Source organism: Myotis daubentonii, chromosome 2 (assembly GCF_963259705.1).
Source record: "Myotis daubentonii chromosome 2, mMyoDau2.1, whole genome shotgun sequence".
In the NCBI taxonomy this organism is placed as follows: domain Eukaryota; kingdom Metazoa; phylum Chordata; class Mammalia; order Chiroptera; family Vespertilionidae; genus Myotis; species Myotis daubentonii.
Window position 1 is genome coordinate 26,459,993 of NC_081841.1, and position 21,700 is coordinate 26,481,692.

At 43.0% G+C, this 21,700-nt stretch overlaps 1 protein-coding gene across 1 annotated transcript in view; it reads right to left on the reverse strand.

The window, feature by feature from the left end:
- Positions 1–4,120: 4,120 nt before the first annotated feature.
- The window catches only part of GRIN2B (glutamate ionotropic receptor NMDA type subunit 2B), a 429,133-nt gene continuing 411,553 nt past the window's right edge, over positions 4,121–21,700 (reverse strand). Inside the window, exons 10-13 of the mRNA XM_059682258.1 lie at positions 13,465–13,625; positions 11,145–11,332; positions 8,497–8,735; positions 4,121–5,959 (exon numbers count right to left, since the gene is read on the reverse strand). Of these exons, the coding sequence (XP_059538241.1) occupies positions 4,121–5,959; positions 8,497–8,735; positions 11,145–11,332; positions 13,465–13,625 (2,427 nt within the window). The remainder of the gene's footprint in view (positions 5,960–8,496; positions 8,736–11,144; positions 11,333–13,464; positions 13,626–21,700) is intronic.

Genomic DNA, 21,700 nt, shown 5'->3' on the forward strand with positions numbered 1-21,700 from the left:
GAGAGACTGGGTGAGTGATATTCACTTAATTATAGATGACTCTCATTTAATCACAGTATACATGCATTTTGGCACTACTGACACCACCAACATTTAATGGAATCATTTGGGATTTTCTCCCCCAATCACAACATGGGTGGCTGGCTCAGGGGAATCCACAGCGAGAATGTTTCCTGCACCTGGCTGAGAATACACAGTGAAATACTTTGAAATTACAAGACCCACTAGACATGCATCACTCTGAAGTGTATGCACACTCTTGACTCAGGCAAACTCAAGGGCCAGATTATTTGAGGTCAGTAGAAATGCTGAGATTTAAGCAGCCCACTGAAAGGAATGATACAGGACCATACCCACGAACCCACTGCCACAGTGGAAGGAAATGATAGAGCACACAAAGATGGGAAACATGGACTCTGAAGAAAATTGGAACAACTATTGCTCTAATAGTGTCTGTGGAATCTCACCGTTTTGAATAGACTGGGTCTCTGTCCATCTGTGGAATAGATGAGGTTTACTGCTGAATTCATTCTCATGCATTTTACTGGTTTGTTATTTTGGAATGAAGTAACACCTAGAACTTAACAATGCTTAGCCATCCTTTCTTTATGCTTTCTTGAGCAGGCCATGAAAATTTTACTTGGTCCTAATTCAAACATCCAGTTGGAGAGAGATGACCAACTGGGGCCAAAGAAGGGGTTAAGGAAAATAAAATGACTCAGCTGACAGATTTGATAATAGAAGATAGGAAAAAAAGTAACGTAATATCGCAGGTAAATGGATTTAGAAATTTCACCCTCTGGTAAACAGAGAGAGGCTGCTGTCATTCACAAAGCCAGAAGTCCAGTGAAAGAAATTCAATTTATCTGGCTCTAACCCAAGGTCAGGTTAAGAATACCTGGCTTGAGGCAAACAGCCCCCTCGCAATGGCAGAAATGAGGGTAGACAAATATAAAGTCACTGTTGGCATCATCCTTTACATACGTGCCCTTCTACCTCTAAAACCAACTTCTGCAACCTAAGAGAATGATATGGCCACTGAGTTTTGAGCATATCTGGTAATCCTTTCAGAAAAGCATGTGAATTTGTAAGACAGGCACCCAGTGCTGCCTCCCTGCAACCAGATATCACGTTTTCAAAAGTAGATCTAGTGGGAATTTTCTAGGTATGATTTCCATGGAGGGAGGGAGGGGACAGTGAGAGGGTGGGTGCCCAGGTACTATAAAGAAGAGTCCCAGTGACTGAGATGGTTGTTAAACATCAGAGGGGGCTGCTGGGAGAGTCCTTAGGACTGAGCTTCCTGAAATCTCTCAGCCACACCAGAAATGATAGGTTAACTTGACCTCCATTCTGCTTTAAGCCCTCTTGAGTATCTTCCCTATCCTAGATACTGGCAGGTAAAATATGGTGCCACCAGCTTGACTTTGCATGGAATGCTGGTGATCTACAGTATATCTACCTAGAAGTTAGGAGCTGGACCTGGGGTTTGCTTAGAGCCAAACTGGACCCTGTGCTAAGTAAGCCCAGGCCGACAGGCATGAACACTTCTCACAGACCAATAAGACCGGAGAGGCGGGGAAACATGGACACAAATGACTCTCCCTGGCTTTCTCACCACAGTGGCCTCCACTCGCATTCACTTTTTTCCAGACACCCTGAAGCAAAAGCCATACAAACAATCTCCCCAATGGAAAATGAAAACCCGTAACAGAACACTTTCCCCCTTCATTCCCAGCCCCACCCCACCCCCTCCAGCCCAACACCCTGAATACTCACAAGAGAACACTTTATCTATACAAAATTAATTAGAAAACAAAATATTTACATATGAAATAAACACCATCTTGATTTCTGTCACCAGTGGAGACCAACAGAGCCCCCTTTGTTCTAGATTGCTGTTCGCTAGGTTAGTTGGTTTGGTTTTTGATTTGAACGGGGTGAGGTAAGAGGAAGAGTGAGGGAGGAGCCCCTGACCTTGGACAGAGTCAGGGTGAAGCAATGTTTATATGGCCCTTCTCCTTCTTCCTCCTGGAGACGTCTCACACCCTCTGTCCTCTCTCTCAAAGTCTTTCCTTGAATCTAAAGTAAAGCACTCCGTGCTCCTCTCTCCAAATTTGTGAGAGGTTCAGCCCCTTGCCCCCAGGTTCATTTTAGAAAGAAAACAAAGCTTTACAAGGCCTTCAGTTGGCTTTAAAATGAAAGATACTGAGGTAAAAAATCAAGGAGGAGGGTGGGGATAGCAGTCAAGGATGGGGAATGAGGAAGGGTGGTGAGTCAGGGCAAACAGAAGGCAAAGAGCAGCCCTGGAGGGTGTGACTTGAAGAGACATGGCAGCTTCCTTCCAGAGGAGGATGAGCACCTTTCTGGTTTGTGTGTCCTGTGTGCAACATGGAGGTCCTGCAGTCAAGGTTCCAAACAGACCCGGGCTCTGTGGCTTCCACCTGTGTAAGGGGAAGGTGGCAGGACAGCGGAACCGACCCAGAGTTTCAGGACCGGCAGTGACAAATATTCAGTTCCCTTCTCAAGTTTCCGACTTTCAGTGAAAGGGGCATCACATCTGCCAGTACCCTCATTCTTGGAATTTTTCTACATGTATATATTTTATTCTTGCATGGTATACTCTGGGAGAGAAAGGAGGTGTTGCAAGAAGGTGGAAGGGCTTCTACCGAGAGTGTTCACATTGGGCTCAATGTCACCTTCTCAGGGAGCCAGACCCAATGGCTAGTAGGGGTGTACCCCTCTCCTCCTCACTTCCAAATCTCTTCCCTTCCCTCCATGCCTCCTGAGCTATACTCATGAGCGAGCTCATACCTCTTACCTATTACCTACCAGTTGTGATCGATTCTGAGGGAACAAGCCTGCTCTCCTAGCTCCAGGTTAAGTAAGAAGGGATCAAAGCATTGAAAACATCCCCCTCTCTCACTTACCCTACCACAAACTACTCCCCTATTTTCCAAAGCCTTACTTAGCTCCTCCCCAAGCCCTGACCAGCTGAGGGTCTAAAGCTCAAGAGAGCTTTATAGAATCTTTTGCTCTCTAGAGGATCATGGCTACTTCTACTTCCCTTTAGCCTTCCTGGAAAGTTCTTGGCCAAAACCAGTTGAAAGTATTGGCAGCTGGAGAAATCACTTTTGTACCTTGCTCTTGTAGGATTGTTTACCACCTTTTTGTCTAGACCACAGAATCTTCTCTAACAAGAACTTCCATTCTCTTCATTCAGGAAGGGTGAAGGGAGGAGACAGCCAACATTCAGGTAACATATGACCATCTCTGTTTGTATATAAGCCAAACAAGCACACTGCTGAGAAATATTGAAAGAAACATGAGGCTTGGTTGCCTTCTCTACATTTATAGGCCCCTGACTCTGTGTGTGTACACATCACATATGTGCAAGTGTATTTGCACACACATGCACACGCAGTCAGTCCACCCTCTCTTGCCTCTAAGGCACCATGAAAGATTGCTATGATGTACTTTCCATCATCCACCAATGACCTTTGTTCACCACTAATGAGTCTTATGGAATTGAAGCAAACATTTTGGCTTATATACCAACACACATGGCCTCCCCGCCTCTGTTTGGCACATGATCCCTAAACAGATGCCATCAAAGCCACAAGAATTTAGCAAAAGCCTCTCTTCATGATTCACAGGCAAGTATGCTAAATGGTCTTATTTGAATGCTTTTGCTGCCTCATCTAAACATAAAGATCAGTTTGGGAAGAGCTATCCTGTGCTCCCGTGGCCTCCTTTTGCTTCTCCTTGCTTCACTCGAAGTGGGTGACAGAGTCCTTCCATGCTAGGAGGAAGCTCACAAGCAGCCACTTCCTTTCTCCACTTTGGCCTCCCTTGCTGAGCGAACCTGCTGCATCCTCTCTTGGGAACGGGAATGACTGACAGGTGGGGAAAGGAGGAGCGAACTGGAAAGGGAGGTGAGATGGTGCTGGTCACCAGGGTTGCCCTCCGAAAAATCAGAACTCCAGGATCCCATAAATAAATTAAAACAAGAAAGGAGCAAATGGGAACCAAGTTCACCCCCGTCACCCTCCGTGACATGCCCACCACCGCAGGCCCACAGCCCAACCCTCCCATACCCACCTTAACCTCTCTCTTCCCTCACTCAGACATCAGACTCAATACTAGAAAGTTTCTCATAAACATGACCATTGCTGGAGCCATTGAAAGCCCTGGGGTTTTTGTTGTTAGGCACACAGGGGTTGGACTGGTTCCCTATACAGATGTCTTTCTGGAAACGGCCTGGCACAGCCCCATGAAGGGCCGAGACCACTGGCTTGGTGGTGACAAGGGCGCGGAAGTCCGGCCTGGCTTTTGGCGCCCCTGGCACCGAGGGCTGCCTGAAGAAGTAGGATTTGCTGCCATGGAGCAAGCACTGGTCGTCCCCAAAAGTGGGGATGAAAGGGTTTTGCGTGACCCGGTCAGGGTAGAGCGACTTGCTGAGCATGTAGCCGCCGCCGGGGTTGTTGTGGTGGTGTCCGGCAGTGGGCACTGAGGACTTGTTGTTGGCAAAGGTGCTCTCGCCAGCTGGCATCTCAAACATGTGGGCGTAGGGACTCCCATCCACGAACCGGCCCTTGTCTTTCAGGCTCACACTGCGTGGGGCCAAGGCGGCTTCTTCCTTCTGCAGATCCACGAAGGTGTCGTAGGAGTGCTGCCGGCGGAGCTTGTTCCGGTTCTTCTTCTGGGCCTTGGAGTTGGTGGGGCTCTGGGGGTACTTGGTGGTGGAGGCGTTGGACGTCACGGCCACCGGGGCCGCCGGCTGGTCCAGCTCCTGCAGGGAGTTGTCCTCGCTGATGTCATACAGATTGCCCGCTTTCTTGCAAGCCTCGCAGCGGATGCACGCCTGCCGCCCCGAGTTCTGCCCTCCCACCGACGAGGAGTAGTTGTGCAGCTTCGAGGGGCAGCTGCGGCAGAAGTTGCCCCCGGAGCGGTCCTCCCACTCCACGTTGGTCAGGTTCTTCTCCCAAGGCGCCGGGACCCCGCCGACCACGCCGTGTTTGTCCCCGGCCCCGTGTTTGAGGTGAGACCTGTTGGTACAGGGCCCGCCTCCGCTGACCGAGTCGCTCCGCTCCTTGTAGATGTCGGTCAGGTCCACGTGCTCCCAGTGAGGCGAGTTCTCCTTGGTGCGGAACTGGTCCAGGTAGAAGTCCCGTAGCCCTTCCTTGTCCCTGAAGTAGCGCTTGTGGTCCGGGGAGCGGGGCGGCCGGCGGCGGTAGGCCAGCTCGATCTCGTCGAACTCCCGGCGGGACTTGGCCGAGGCCGGCCGCTTCTTCAGGCTGTCCTTGTACTGCTGCTTGCGCCTCTTGGCCGCGTTGCCCTCGATGTTGCCGTAGGTGACGGTGTGGGTGGAGATGTCGGACACGTCGGAGCGGATCAGGTCGTCGTGGCCACCGTAGCGGTCACCCTTGAAGGAGAACTTGCCGTACAGGTCACTGAGCTGGCTGTGCTTGGAGGAGGGGAGGCCGATGTCCAGGGGCTTCTTGCTGACGGAGCGCGGCTGGGCGGTGAAGGGCGGGTTGTCACAGTCGTAGAGCCCGTCGATGGAGCTGGTGCTGCCGATGCTGTGGGGCCGGTGGTGGTGGTGATAGTGGTCCTGGTACACGTTGCTGTCCTTCAGCTGCAGGTTGCCGAAAGTCCTCTCCACCTCGCTGATGTAGTCGCTGAAGAGGTTCTCCTCGCAGGGCGGGTTGTTGTAGGACTTGCAGTCGGAATGCGTGAAGCTGCGGCGGTGCTCGGAGATGTCGTAGACGGAGGACTCGCGGCGGATGAAGTCCAGGGCGCTCTGCGGCGAGCCGTTCACCCCGGACAGGTTGGCCATGTTCTTGGCCGTGCGAAGCAGGCGCAGGATGTTGGAGTGGGTGTTATTCATGGTCGCGGTCGGGGAATTCATCACGGATTGACGCTCCTCGATAGCCACTCCATGGATGCAGCTGTAGATACCCTGCAGAACAGTCAGGATGGGAAGGATTAGGTCTCCAGTGAGGCTAAAACATGACTGTAAAGAATCCTCCCGCCCCCACTACTAATTGCCCAATGATAAGAAAAGTCAGGGAAAATATGAAACGGATAGCCTTATATACTCGTAAAAAGATGTGGCTAGCTAGAAGCTTGCAAGATTTATCTCCTTGCATTTAGAAGTAGCATATTAGGAGCTAAGCTCGTGGCCTAGCTGGCTATCTGAGAGGGTGCACGACTACAACAAGTGACTTGAGCAAATAGGATAAAATCACAAGACATTCTTGCCCTGACTCCCTCAGTGACTTGCACTGATGTTCCATTTTATGCCCAGGGTTCACATCTTAAAGCTGATACATGGTATTGGTCAATAGCAGAAAATATTGTCAGCCTTCTGGAAATCAGTAGCAACGCTCCACAGATGTTGAGCCTGCTCTGCCCTGGCTGGCCACACTGGCTGGCAGGAAAGCACAGGGGAGCTCAGTAGCTCACAATTGCCTTTCTTTTCCAGCTCTGACAAATTTTGAGCAGCTTTTAGAATTTTGATCACCAAATAACAGCTAAGCAGTTCTCTTCTTGAGCCAAGCATGAACTAAATTCAAAGAGAGAATTAGGCAGCCCTTGGGTCAAAGACAGATTTTTCTCCTGCTGCGTCCCACACCATGGGAGGGAAGAATTGGGACAGAGATCTACTACCAAATAGGAATAAATAATTTCCTTGTTGAATTCTTTTATTTGTTCTCTCTTTAGCTCCTGCTTTTATTCTTATATTTTTTCATTCAATCTTATAAATAATTAATTAATATCTCAGCAAATTAGTATTGATTGAGAACTCCCTGTATGCAGGACCTTAAACACCACTGCCCAGGAGAAGGAATGGGTTGGGTTCAAGTCTAAAAGTCAGGCCAACTTCCTGCTAATATCTTGCTCCCTGCCTTGAAAGGTGGACAAATTTGGAACTTTTCTCCCTGGCAAGGGAATGTATTTGAAGAGGAGGTTGTTTGAATTGTGTCTTTAAAAGAAGGGGGATAATTTGAAAAGGGAAGTTGTCCCAATGGATGGAGATGGGAGGAGAGGAGGTTTTGGAAGGAGGATGATAACTAAATAGCAAAGAAGAAAGGTTTAGATGAGCTGAGCCTCACTGTCCCAGAGGACACAGCAACATAGGTCAAGGTAAGGTTACTCTACTTTCTTTGTCAGGTCTCCTTCTAACCATTTTTAATCATGGCCAGGAGAAAATGCCAAGCATTTTTCCATGACAGAGGCATTGATTATGTAGAAGGGCTATGAATGGGGTTTCTATTCCAGGTTACCAGTTCTGATTGTTTCTGCCATCACCCTATCTAGGACCTTAGGGAAGGGCCACACAAGGAATCAACATGACTCATGGGCCACAAGTTCTGTCATCCTGGTCCAATGTTACTGAATAGCCTGAATCAACTAATAGCCAAGAGGAAATTGTTCTCTATCAGTGAAATACTACGGAAAACGATCAAAAGATGGAACAATTTAATGAGAAGTCCACTTTCCTCCTTTTTTCTTACTCTTCCTTGTGACATGTTCATATTAAAAATGTTATAAATCCTTAGCTTGGACTAGAAACATAGAAGTTTAAATAAAGAGCAACTTCAGAGTTATACTTTGCTCCAATTAAGGACATTTCTGGAATGTAAATTTCTTATGGGTCAGGACTTATTTCTGAAGGTTCTGTTAAGTTCTTTAACTCCCCATAACTCACACATGGTTAAAACACAGAGGGGAACAATAAAACAATAATATACGTATGTATGTTAGAATAAGAGAGACATATTATATTTCTCTATCTGAATAGGAATATCATTTTTTAAAAAGGATTAATTTATTATGGCAGCCTATACAGAATTAACTAATGGTGATGAAAGGCATTTGGTAAAAGGCCAACTTTTTTATTCTGATAGATCTGCCAGTTCTCATTGAAAACCAAATGTCCAAACCCTACACAGAAAGCTGTTTCTTGAAGGAAAAAAAGTAGCAGCACCTGTTTTTTTTTTCTTTTTTAAAAAAATATATTTATTGATTTCAGAAAGAAAGGGAGAAGGAAAGAGAGAGAGAGAGAGAGAGAGAGAGAGAGAGAGAGAGAGAGAGAGAGAGAGAGAGAGAGAGAGAGAGAGAGAGAGAGAGAGAGAGAGAGAGAGAGAGAAACATCCATGATGAGGAGAATCATTGATCAGCTGCCTCCTGCACACCCCCCACTGGGGATCAAGCCCGCAAACCAGGCATGTGCCCTTGGCCGGAATCGAACCGGGGACCCTTCAGTCCGCAGTCTGATGCTCTATCCACTGAGCCAAGCCGGCTAGGGCAGCACCTGTTTTTTAAGCCCCTGGAAATTATGTCATGCAACCCCACTGGGGAGACATACATGATGTGGTTTCTGGCTTCAACAGCACAGGCTGGAGTCAGTGCCCTCCTGGGTCTCTCGGTTTTGCACAATGCTAGACTAAGCTGTCTTTTATAGGCTCCAGGCACCTAAATCAGCCCACTTACTCTGCTGATGGAGAAGACCATGCCAGGCTTGCCGGAACAGACACCCATAAAGCAGTGCCGGAACTGCCAATAGAAAAGGTGTTCACAGATGAAGGTGATAAGGCTGAGAGCCATGGCTGCTCCCAACATGTAGAAGACTCCTGCCATGTTATCAATGTCCAACTGGCTGCTCATGACCTCGTTCTTCTCATTGTGGCAAATGCCAGTGAGCCAGAGAGCTTCCAGCTCCTCCATCTCCCCTGGAAACAGGGCAGGAAGAACAGGTAAAGAGTAAAGAGCAGAAGAGTAAAAACAAGGAAGAAAGAGGGGTGTTGGGGAAGAGAGAGAGAAAAACATGAGAGAGAAAGAGACAGGGAGACATAAAAAAAATTAATAGTTAACAGTAATTTTATTAATACTATTATAGTCAATAAATATTCATTGTATTCAATGAAAACTTAATAAAGGTACCGTAGAAAATACAAAGATATGAGACATTAACTGCTCTCCATTATCTATCCAGTGTAAATTAGTATATACATAATCAATATGATAAACTATATGCAAGTAACAAGAGTTCAAATTAGTGCAAGTAATTTTGTGGGTCAGTGGCCAGTAGGTGTTCATGAGAGAGATAATACTTGGAGGTGGGCATGGTGAGTGGGTGTATTTTAATGTGTATTGTATGAAAATGCACTCCAGGCAGCAAAAATAGCAGGATCAATGGAAGGAAGGTGGAAAATTGAAGGCTTGTTTAGGGAAAGGCATGCGGAACAGTTCAAACAGAGTACAAGTAGGCAAAGAAAGCTGAATAAAAAAGGTTGGTGCAGGATTGCTGAGGGCTTGTGCATCAGACTAAGCATTTGGCACTTTATTTTGTAGACAGTGAGGAATAACATCATCAAACAAGTGATTCAGAAAATTGCTCTTAAACAAATGTGCAAAGCAATTGTGTTAAGAGAGGAAAGACAGAGATTAGCAGAGAGATTGACTGATTCCCTAGGGACCCTCAGACTTACTGGTCTTTTGTTGCCAAGGAAAATACAAACATTAAGAGTAAAGGGAAGTGAGCTTGAATAAAATGAGACCACCAAATTCAGACCTGCCTCCTTTTAACACTGCTTAAAGGAGCTTTGATGGACTCAATTCATGTCAGGTTTCAATAATCTTTATCCATTTCACTACATACTAGGACTCAGAAATGTAGAGAACCTAAACAAAAGGGAAATGAAAGAAACCATGTGCCCTGGAATGCATCTAATTCTAGATGAGCAACATTCTGAAAATCTCATGAAAGGAATTGCCTGTTCCAATAGTTCTGGTTTGGCTAAAAATCTGAACTTTGTGCAATCCGACTAGAGCTTTGGTCACTTTTTCAAATCAGATTTATTGCTGTTCTTCCTCAGAGGTAGATCTCTGTTATTACTAAAATCATAGAAGCTCTCACACCAAAATGTCCAGTTAACAGCCCAGCTGTAATCCCTCCTCTTTCCAACATCAATCAAATCATCTTATATTCATTTCTTTGCCCAAACTGTGATTCTCCTAACTAGTGGAGCAACCACTGCACCTGAGTCTGAAATCCAGTTGTACTCTTCTGCCTCTTATCTCATCCCTAACAGCAAGGATTCTGCAGACATAATTTAGAGAACTGCTTTGCTGATGGCCCGTGGGGCCAAGTAGAGTCAAGTTGCTCAACCGTAACTGGATTAGCTTCTCTGAGACCAATAGGAGGAGGAGGTACTTTGGACAATAAAATGAAAAGGGATGCAGAAAACATGCTATAATGAAATAGGAGATGCAATTTTTTTCAAAGCAAGTTGGCTGCTCAGTCTGCTGCCAGAATGGCACTGGGGAATACCTTATGGTGTCTGCCTCCTACCTCTTCCAGTTGAAAGAACATGATAGGAGAAAGGGAAGAATGAGTAGATGGACACAAGTTGATTTCTCTACCCTTCCTCTGGATACACACAGAGCAGAGACTTTCCAAAGTTCCATCCACTTTGCCCACATGTGAGATAATTGTTTGGGACATCTTATATCAGCCTCTCCTACTCCCTGGAGGTTTGATCATAGCCTGCAATTCTGAAATATACCTCCTTGATCAACTACTTTAATCTTATGTCCTGTCTTTCACCCTGTCATAGCTTGAGTTGTGTCTCCTGAATTCACACATTGAAGACCTAACCCTAGTACCTTGGGATGTGAACTTCATTTGGAAACAGGGTCATTGCAGATGTAATTAGTTAAAATGAGGTCATTCTGGAATAGAGTGGACCCCTAATCTAATGTAACTAATGCTCTGAAAAAGGGGGAAATTGGACACATGCATGTAAAGGAAAAAACATGCACAAAGGGAAAAGCCACCGGAACTTGACAGCAGAAATGCAATAATTCTCCCTGGCAGCCCTCAGAAGAAACCAACGAACACTTTCATCCTGAACTTCTGGCCTCCAGTACTGTAGGTCAATATATTTCTGTTGTTTAAGCCACTCTGTGGTTCTTTGTTATGGCAGCCTTAGGAAACTAATACAAACCCCCAAATCTCATAGTGTATTGTGACATGCTTTCCTGGAGATGCAGGGATTAGCAGAATGGAGAAATCAGGTTGATGTTTTGGACTGGCCATCAGAAGAGGCTAAGAAGGCACTTTCCTTTTGTTAACTTACCATCTCCAAAGAGTTGCAGGATAGCAAGGTCCACCTGGCGTTTCCACCCAGAATCTTTTTGGATGGCAATGCCATACCCAGTGGAAGCAAAGACCTTCCCGCTGCCAATGGTCACCAGCTTGCAGCCTTCGTCTCTGCCTGCCATGTAGTTGAGCACTGCTGCATCATAGATGAAGGCATCCAGTTTCCTGTGCAAGAAAGAAACCCAATACAGTGGAGGAATTTTAGTACAGAACTACCTATGGGGACATTAACATGAAGCAGTAGGGTTCCAGAAAACTGTGGGGAGAATTGGTTCAAAGAAAGGCTCAAGTTGGAACTCAGCCAGAATCTACCCCAGGTTATTCTTTATGTGATTTCAAGTTGAAAGGAGGAGTTCTTTCCCTCCTACTGGGAATGATGAGAATGTAAGTTTGGCCTGAAGCCAACTCATAAGCTGGGTCTGAAAGGAAGAGGAAGTAAAAAGGAATCAATAAAAATAATAACAGAAATAATGAAAAGTAACCATCACAATGATAACAACAAATAGCATGGGTTAGATTTATATAACATTTTTCATTTTCCAGTTCATTACAGTCCAGAGTGGGCATAAGTGTAGGTGTATGTATTTCAATAGATGTGCAGTGCTATTTTTGTGGTCAGAAAGGTCTCAATATTCTGCTTTGCCGCACAAGGAAAAAGGAATAGTTGGGGTGATGGCAGCACAGGCTTGTGTTAAGAGAAAATGTGTGAAATTAACAAGAGATTGCAACATAGAGAACTCAGATCTCTCGAATTCCTAAGCATATATAAGAACCTCCTCTTACAGGGCGGAAAAAAGTAGGTTTGCAGTTGTTTGTATGGTAAATAATACAAGAATAAACAAATAATACAAGAATAAACTCTGTATTTTGTATACTCATAACTATAAACCTACTTTTACCTACCCCTTCATATTGTATTTTGCAAGAAGGGAATATGTAGGGACGTGAGTAGACTAGGAGTAAGAGCGGGAAGGCATAAATCAATATTTGAAAGCAACTTTCAAGCACATAAAAGGTAGAGGAAGAAATTCAGACATAACCATATGGATAATAGAGAGGTCTTCAAGAAAAGCATCCATTATCCTTTACTTATGTAAGAAAAGCTAGCTTTATTACCCCTCAGGAAAAAATAAGCCCTTTCTGGTGTGATAAGCCTTGCATCATATTTAAAAAGGCCCCTGAGGACCCTATAGAAAGCTTTGATATGATTAATAACTGTGGTGTACCAAGGGCCAGACCAATCAACCCAGTCCTATCCCCAAGCTCAAATCCCATCTTCTAAAATCTGCTGTGACTTTATGGTGATAAGATAGAGTCATTTGAAGGTGGGGTAAGTGAGTGGGAAGAGCTTAACCAAAGAACTTATATGCATATATGCATAACCCATGGACACAGACAATAGTGTGGTGAAGGCCTAGGGCAGGGGGCAGGTGAGGGTGGGCTAGAAGGGGTTAATGGGGGGAAAAGGATACATTTGTATTATTTTCAACAATAAAGATAAATTTTTAAAAAGAGAGAGTCATATTATAACATACCAAAATACTTAAATAACAGTATTTAGGTAACCATGCATCTGGTGGCTCTTCCAGAACTGAAGCCACCAGAAGGTCCAACTATTGCTATTTATCATACAATACAGGAAATTAGCTACAGGACCCCTTGACCCCCCAAACCCCAACATCTATAATGCTCAACTGTCTGTCTTATTCGACAGCTGTGGTTTCAGGAGGCCAAATGAGTAAAGAGATCAATGTGGCTGGGATTATGCAAGCCAACACATTTGCAGATCATGAGCTCCTTTTAATGAACAAATATTTCCTAGAGTATAGGGCTGGATCAAAGAATAACAACAACAAAAACAGAATGAGAGATCAGTCAACATATTCTTATTGTTTGTTGTCTAAAAATGTTTACCCTTTTTGTTTTATTTCTCCCTTGTCTATGAGATACTAGAACCATCATTTTCACCTCTTGTTCAACAGGTCTTTATATGATGTGTAACACATGAACCTTATCATTGACTCTTCACTTCTACTTTTATATCTATTCAAATTCTTGTTTCATGGTTACATTGATGCAAATTGTAAAACATACACATAGAAGCAATAATAGCATAGGAATCCTTGTGCACTGGCCTGAATTATACTGTCAAATTTAACTTGGAAATCCATGAAGAGCAAGTGAAGTATTCCCTGCTGTAACTTTGTGTGGCACCCCAACATAGTACATCTGATTCAATGTATGTTTAATAATGTGAGAAACATACCACAGACTCTGAGCTTGGAAGCAGTTCTTACCCTGTTTTCAGGGAGAGCAATGCATCATCCACATCCCTCTGGTTGAACTTTCCCATGTAGGCATGCATTTCTGCGTAGTTATTGCGAATATTCCTCTCTGTGCTGCCATTGGGCACCGTCCCAAAGCGAAAAGGGGGTGAGAAGTCATTAGGTCTCTGGAACTGGAGAGATAGAAAGGGAGAGAAAGAGAAAGAAAATGCTTCAGAAAGTGTGAAGAAATATTGTTAGTATTAGTGGATTTATAAAGGAGCAGACCCAACTACAGTTCACCAAATACACTAACCCTCACCCAGGAGTCACCCAAAAGTGGACTTCAATTCAACTCAATTTGAGAATTATTTGCCTGACTAATCTATAACCCCTGTGTGCTCCTTTTATGCATACTGCACAATACCAATGACAATGGAAACAAGCCGTGGCACACTAATCGCCTTTATTTCTGAACATTGTGTAAAATCTGCTTCCAGGCCTCTTATTTGGGGGCTAAATATATTGTCCCTGCACTATTATGGCCATAGGACCTTGATGAGGCAAGCTGCATAGTATTCCTGAAAATAATTTGCTGGGTATCAAATACATTTTACTAAGGAATTTTCTCTTGACCTTCCCTGATGCATTTAAAGCTCATATTCATCCTACATAAGTTGTAGGATATATTTTAAAATAAAATACAGTTTTAATTAGGTATCCTCCCTTGCTTAAGAACTGAGAGTGGCTCGCTAGTGCCTACCATAATAAAGTGAAATCTCTTGGATTTTCACTCCATGGCATCAGTTTTATTTCTGGCTCTTGCCCTGCAATGACTGAGTCTGTGTGTTGCTCCCTAAACATATCATTTGTTCATTTGTATCTTTATAATAGGTCCCCTAAGCATGAACTCACCTTTCTCTCTAGGCCAACTCATACTCTTCGTCTCAAAATATAACTCAAAGCAATTTCTCAGGGAACCTTGTATGAGTTCTTTTTTCCATTAAGCCTACCCCATCGCAAACCATCAGTCCTCGGTGTTCTTTGTTTAGAAGATCATTCTAATTCATACTACAAATTCTATTACTCTCTAAATGAGCTGGTTAAGTTATGAGAGATAGTTTCTGATGTAGTCACTAAGAATTTAAGCTCCATGACTGATACAGATATAGATTGATGACCAACTTTGCCACTTACTACTGTGTGACCTTGTGCAAGGAACATGAACTCTCTGAGTTTTTGAGATTGTTGGGAGGATTAAATGATATAAAATATAATAAATTCTTCATACAGCACCTTGCATCCAATAAGTGCTCAATAAATAGACTCAATAAGTGTTCCTTTTATTACTAGTATTTTAATTCATAGTTATATTCTGTATTCTCTAGCAAACTTAATGCTCTTGGAGCTTCTCATTCTATTAGTACAGCATGTCCCAAAAATGTATGCACACTTTAACAGCTGATAGTTCAATTTTGAAAATGAAATGTATTTTAATAAACATTGCCGTTATAATTATTCAAAGTGTGTGTATACATTTTTGGGGGCCATCTTATATCGCAATGAACAGATAGGATATGACAAGAGTAGCTCTCTTATGCTTTGGCATAGGAAATGATGTAGATATTTTTTAAAGTCTTCTTGGTTTCAATACTATGTCATGTACTTGGGAGATACATTTGAAACTCTAACCTGCCAATTAAGGAGTACACTGAACCTTTGGAGTAGCCTTGGCTTAGAGTCATTCTCTTAGGGCCATTCTCTTAGAGCCATTCTTTCTCCTTTCCTTAATCTGAGAAGCTAAAGAGCATCTCAGAATATGGGTTTCAAGGACCACAACAGGACACAGTACCAGGAACCATAAATGCCATCCTACTTTCTCAGAGTTGGCCATAGTTAAAAGTAGAATCATGCAGTGGTATTAGGCTATCTGTAATATATCAAATATCACTACTTTCTGACTTAAAAAGCTCCCGGTCTGACTTACCACAGTGCTTTCTGCCATTAAGAGTTTTTGTTTAATTATTTTGAAAAGGATTGCGATTTTTAAGTCAATGAAGTTACTACAAAAAAGTCAAAGAATTATTGGAGTTGGATGAGCCACTCAAGGTTAGCTAATTCAAACCTTTTATTTTACAATGAAGAAACTGAGGCCCAAAGAGAACAAGTAGTTTGCCAACTGTCACACTGTGGCAGTGGTAGCTAACATTATCAGGGATCAATTAATACTACAACTCATTGTCTTCAGCAAATTTAAAGAGAACAAGTATGTTCTTTATTGAAAGCGACGGATACTAAAATGCTATGCACATCACTCTCAATTATAACACTTCAGATATCTGAAAAAAGGTTTCCTCCAAGTCACAAGTAGAATAGATACCATTGCAGGCAGCAATGTAACCAAATAAACTCCCCTTTTTTTTATTTTAAAAATATATTTTATTGATTTTTTACAGAGAGAAAGGGAGAGAGATAGAGAGTCAGAAACATCGAAGAGAGAGAAACATCGATCAGCTGCCTCCTGCACATCTCCCACTGGGGATGTGCCCCTCCTGCACATCTCCTACTGGGGATATGCCCGCAACCCAGGTACATGCCCTTGACCGGAATCGAACCTGGGACCCTTCAGTCTACAGGCCGACGCTCTATCCACTGAGCCAAACCGGTTTTGGCAAATAAACTCCCTTTAATCAGTAATTCTCCACTTTGCCAGGACATCGACAACCAGTGCTCACTGTGACTAAGATACTTTAGGGTCCAAGGTATCTTCTGAAATATTAATTATGATATAAATTTTTATATTCTCTTTTTTAAAATTGGCAATCCACGAAAGGTATATGGAACAATTTTGATTAGCCAAATGGAATCTGGAGTACCTAGAGTACCTCATTTCCTGATGAAGCTGGATTATGGAAAGTTTCCAGATTACTCTTTAATAACTTTGAATTTTAAGTTATGTTTAGATTTCTAGATGCTGTTTTATAACCATATGCCTGAATAACTAAAAGCTAAAGAAATGATAAAGGACCTCAACAGACAATAGAACTTTGGAAAAGAACAAAGCTGGAGGACTTACGTTATCCGACTTCACGACTTATTTTAGTACATGACAGTGTGACATTAGAATAGAAATAGTAAAGAGATCACTGTAAAAGAATAATCCAACACAAGCCTACCAACAGACCAACACATGTATATTGCAAAGGAAATTCAGTGGAGATAGGACAATCTTCAACAAATGGTGTTGGAACAATTGGATACCCATATGCTATAAACAGAACTTCATTCCATACTTCACAAGATATATAGAAATTAACTCAAAGTGGGCTGTATATCTAAATATAATTACTAAAATTATAACATTTTTAGGAGAAAAATCTTTGTAACCTTGAGTTAGACAACGATTTTTTAAATATAATACCATAAGCACAACACACACACACCAAAGATAACCTGGTTTTCATCAAATTAAGGATTTCTCTTTGAGGAACCCAGGATCATGAAAAGAAAAGCCAGTGACTGGGAGAAAATATTTGAAAATGAATTAAAGCAATTAAAACACTGAAGGAATTAAATAAGAACATAGCAAGGCTCTTACAGTTAAAGCACCTTCCCTAAGAAAACAATCAGAGAATCAGTCAGCCCTGGAAGAATGCAAAGGCAAAGTCCTGTGGAAGGCAGACAATTTGGAGGCAGATGACATAGATTTGAATCCCAGCTCTGCTTCTGATCAGCTGTGTGTACAAGGGCAAGTTACTATATTCATGAAGCCCCATTTTCCTCTAAGTATTATTTTTCATGAATAATAAGGTAATGTATAGGAAACCACTTAATACAGTATCTGGCACATGGTGAAGTCTCAAAATTATTAACTGCTTTTACAAGGATGAAGTTCTAATCTTTAAAATTGTCTTATGGTAGGCAATGTTCCCTAAGATTGAAAACTCTTATTCTCTAATTTGTTCCTTAAACTAGGCCAGTCTGGGGACCAACAGGGAGAGAGTGCATCACTCCAGAATTAGCCAAAGCAGAAGCAGAACTGAGTTGGCCTTTTCCTTTGAAAATTCTTGTCCTAGCTTGGTGAGGTTTAAATAAAACAGGTTTTTAAAAATAATATTCCAAATACCTGGTGCTTCCAGTAAATGCCGTGTAATAAAACACCCTAAGCCGTGAGGCATTATGTAGCACTTCTTTAACCTGAGAGGCAATCAATGCTCTCTGGGGCTTGGGAAAGACAAAAATTTAGTACTGTCAAGACCCAGGAGTCTTAAAATATATTTCTTGGACCCCAAGAAACAATTTTTTATAAAAATTTAAAAATCTAATACATCAAGGAGACCAGTATTGGGTTAAAAAGCCCAGTCTTATTTTAAAGTAGGGAATTTTATACAGCACTTCTTCTTTATTTTACTTTATTACATTTATGGGGTGACATTGGTTAATAAGATTATATAAGTGGCCCTAGCTGGTTTGGCTCAGTGGATAGAGTGCTGGCCTGCGGACTGAAGAGTCCCGGGTTCAATTCCAGTCAAGGGCACATGCCTGGTTGCAGGCTCAATCCCCCATGAGGGGTGTGCAGGAGGCAGCTGATTAATGATTCCCATCATTGATGTCTCAATCTCTCTCTCCCTTTCCCTTCCTCTGTGAAATCAATAAAAGTATATTTTTTAAAAGCTTATATAAGTGTATGTTTCTATGATTCATGATCTGAATATTGCATTGTGTGCCCACCACCCAAAGTCAAATCACCTTCTGTCCCATATGTCTGGTCCCCTTCACCCTTTATTGCCTCCTCACCCTCTTCCCTCTGACTCACAGATATATGGAAAGATTCTCAACTTCACTAGCTATTTGCCGGAAGCCGGTCCATCCTTGCTGCTTGACACAGTCGCTGCAGGAAAGAAACATCTGCACAGCATATGTTTCAAGGGACCTGGCGTATATAGCATACTGTTCTTAATATGTTTGCTCCCCTTAACGCTGTGTGTTTTAACCAAGGTCACCTCTCTGAGAAAGGTTGTTTCCCCAGGTAGGAATTTTTCCCTGAAGTCAGGGAGGGGATGCCTCTCCTAGAAAGGTTGTTTCCCCAGGTAGGAATTTTTCCCTGAAGTCAGGGAGGGGATGAAACTCCTTAACTAAGTGCCAGGCGGGTAGTTAATCACTACAAACAATCATGCTTAAGCTACATAATCTTTACTCCCTGGAATGGAGATAAGAAACGCCCTAGCCTTTGTAATAGAAATTGACAGGATTAAAATCAACTGGTATAAATACGGATGTAACAAGACAATAAACAGCAGAACCTCTCTGGAGATCCAGACCAGAACTTGGCTGGAGATCCGGGCTAGAGATCCTGGCTAGGCTGCTGATCAACTGAACGCTGTCTCCGTGTCATTCCTTCTTCGCCGACTCCGTCTACGCCTTTGGGAACCCCTGGACCTGCTGGGGTTGGACCCTGGCAGCTATTAGGGAAATGCAAATGAAAACCACAATTGGATACTACCTCACACCTTTAGAATGGCTATGATAAACAAGACAAGTAATAACAATTGTTGGAGAGGTTGTGGAAAAAAGGAACCCTCATTCACTGCTGGTGGGAATGTAAACTGGCACAGCCAATATGGAAAAGTCTGGAGATCTACCTGAAAATTTTGAAAACATTTATTCACAAAAATATATGCACCCCTATACTCATAGCAGCATTATTCACAGTGGCCAAGACATGGAAACAACCCAAGTGTCCTTTGATGGAGAACTACATAAAGATGTGGTACATATATACAATGGCATACTACTCAGCCATAAGAAAGGAAGAAATAGTGCCATTTGCAACAACATGAATCTTGAAAATAATATCATGCTAAGAGAAATAAGCCAGGCAGAAAAAACTAGGAACCATATGATTTCACTCATATGTGGGATATAAAACTGAAGCTCATATACAATACTTCTTTCTTACTAGTCACCTGTGGTCAAAACAGGGCTTCCTTAAACTTGGAATTTTTTTCTAGAGTTGCCCAGATTAGGATTGTAAAACAAAACAACACACACACACACACACACACCAGTTTCAGATAGGGAAATAAAAACACAAAATGGAAGGTACCTGAAGCCCTGAAGAGTTCAAGTAAATTGTCTGAGGCCATGTGGTGAAGGAGGAGGACTTGTCCCCCAGGAGCTGAGCCTTTTCTAGGCGGGCTCAAACGCTAGCCCACAAGTCCCATTCCTGCTTACTGGGGAGTGATGGCATGTCAAATGCCAACTCCCACTCCCTCTCTGGATCCAACACATGGCTTTCAGTACTTCCTGCAAGCACACACTTGTGCAAGGGCAAAACAATACCAGAATGTTATGAGAGCTGTAATCTCACTTGCTCCTCCTTGAGAGGGTCAAGGAGTCAGAATCCAGCCTTCTGAGCTGTTCAGATCATCATCTCAGCCTCATCGTAATGACCTCAAAGTGAATTAGACTTGGAAGTCATGCAAGGAGAAAGGTGCCAGGAGTAAGGGCCCTGCCCCCACCCAAAGATGATCAGACTGGAAGGTTCTGTTATGGCTGCTGCCTTCTCCCTAGAGAGCCTCTTACACAGCCTGTTACAGAGAGAAAGGGAAAGGGAAGAAGTCAGGGAAGTGGGAATTTGATCCATTTCATTTTTACTTATTAAATAAATATACAAATTGATTTTCCTATGTATAAGGCATTATTAATTCAACACCTATGTATGTGCTTGGAATAAGTCATTTTATCTCCTTTAACGATAATAATTAAAATGCATTAATTCATTTGGCAAATATTTACCGAGCATCTATTAGTGCAGATGACTGTATCAGGAACTGAGGATAAAAGATGAAAAATAAATCAGAATCTGTTTTTTAAGACATTTCCATACCAGAGTGTCAGAAATCTAAATACTTATTCAATTTTTAATCATTTACTTTTTCATTAATTCATTTGCCTATTCATTTATTCTTTCATTTATACAGAAATTCAGCAAGTATCTGTTGGCATCTACCATGTGCAGATACTTTTCTGGGTGCTGAGGATACAGTATTACAGAAGACTAAGATCCTGCCTTCAAAGAATTGACATTGTAAAGAAGTGGGGCAGATAAGCCTATTTTTTCACTTCTTTTTAAAAAATTTAATGTAGTGGACTAATGTTAGCCACAAATTCTTTGCCACTCCTTGCATCAAGAGGTGAGGTCTATGTCCCCTCCCCTTGATTCTGACCTGGCCTTGGTGACTTCTTTGACCAATAGAATGTGCAGAAATAACACGCTGGGACATCTGGGACTAGGTCACATGAAGCTTTGCAGTTTCCACCTGGGCCTCTTGGAACCTCATTGTGAGAGAAGCAATCCCCCCCTCTAAGAAGTTCAACAACTCCAAGGCCACCATGTTGGAGTCACCACATGGAAATCCTTCTGCCTACAGTCCCAGCTGAACCCAGCCTTACAGTCCTTCCAGCTGGGGCACCAGACATTAGAGTGAAGCCATCTTGGACCTTTCAGCCCAGCCCAGCCCAGCCACTAGCTGAACACTGAGTGACCTCAGTTGATGCCACACAAAACTTAGAATCACTCAGTCAAGTTTTGCCCACATATCTGACCCACAAAATTGTGAAATACAATGAAATGGTTCTTGCTTTCAGCAACTAAGTTGGAGTAGTTTGCTGTGCAGCAATAGATAACTGGAACACAGATAATTTCAAGTAGTGAAAATGAAGTGCTATGAAGAAATGGAGACAGCTATTATATGGAATAGAGAGTGATTGGTAGGAGAACAAGTTTAGACTCGCTGTCCTGAAAAGGCCTCTCTGAGAAGGTGACATCTGCACAGAAAGCTGAACAATGAGAAGCAAGCAGACATGCAAAGATCAGGGAATATGTATCGAGCCCAGGGAACAGGAAACACAGAGACCTGACAAGGGGACAAGCTTGGTGTGGCCAGGGCATAACGAATGACGTAATGGGTGCTATGGAGCAACCTGTCCATTCAGCAGTGGGTGCACAGAGCAAAGGGTACTGTCTGGAACAGGGTCACAGAGGCTGTAGCATGGGTATAAGATTTGAAAGGAGAGTTTTCCAGATAGACAAGAGGAGCAAAGAGGTTTCCAGATGGAGGCAACAGTCTGTGCAGACAGAACAGTGAGAGAGCCTGGGCATGATCACAGACCACGAGAGCTTATCATTGCAAGAGCCTAATGAGGCTTAAGAAGGGGGCAGGGCTGGATCATGAAGGGAGATGAATTCTGTACAAATGAGTTCAGC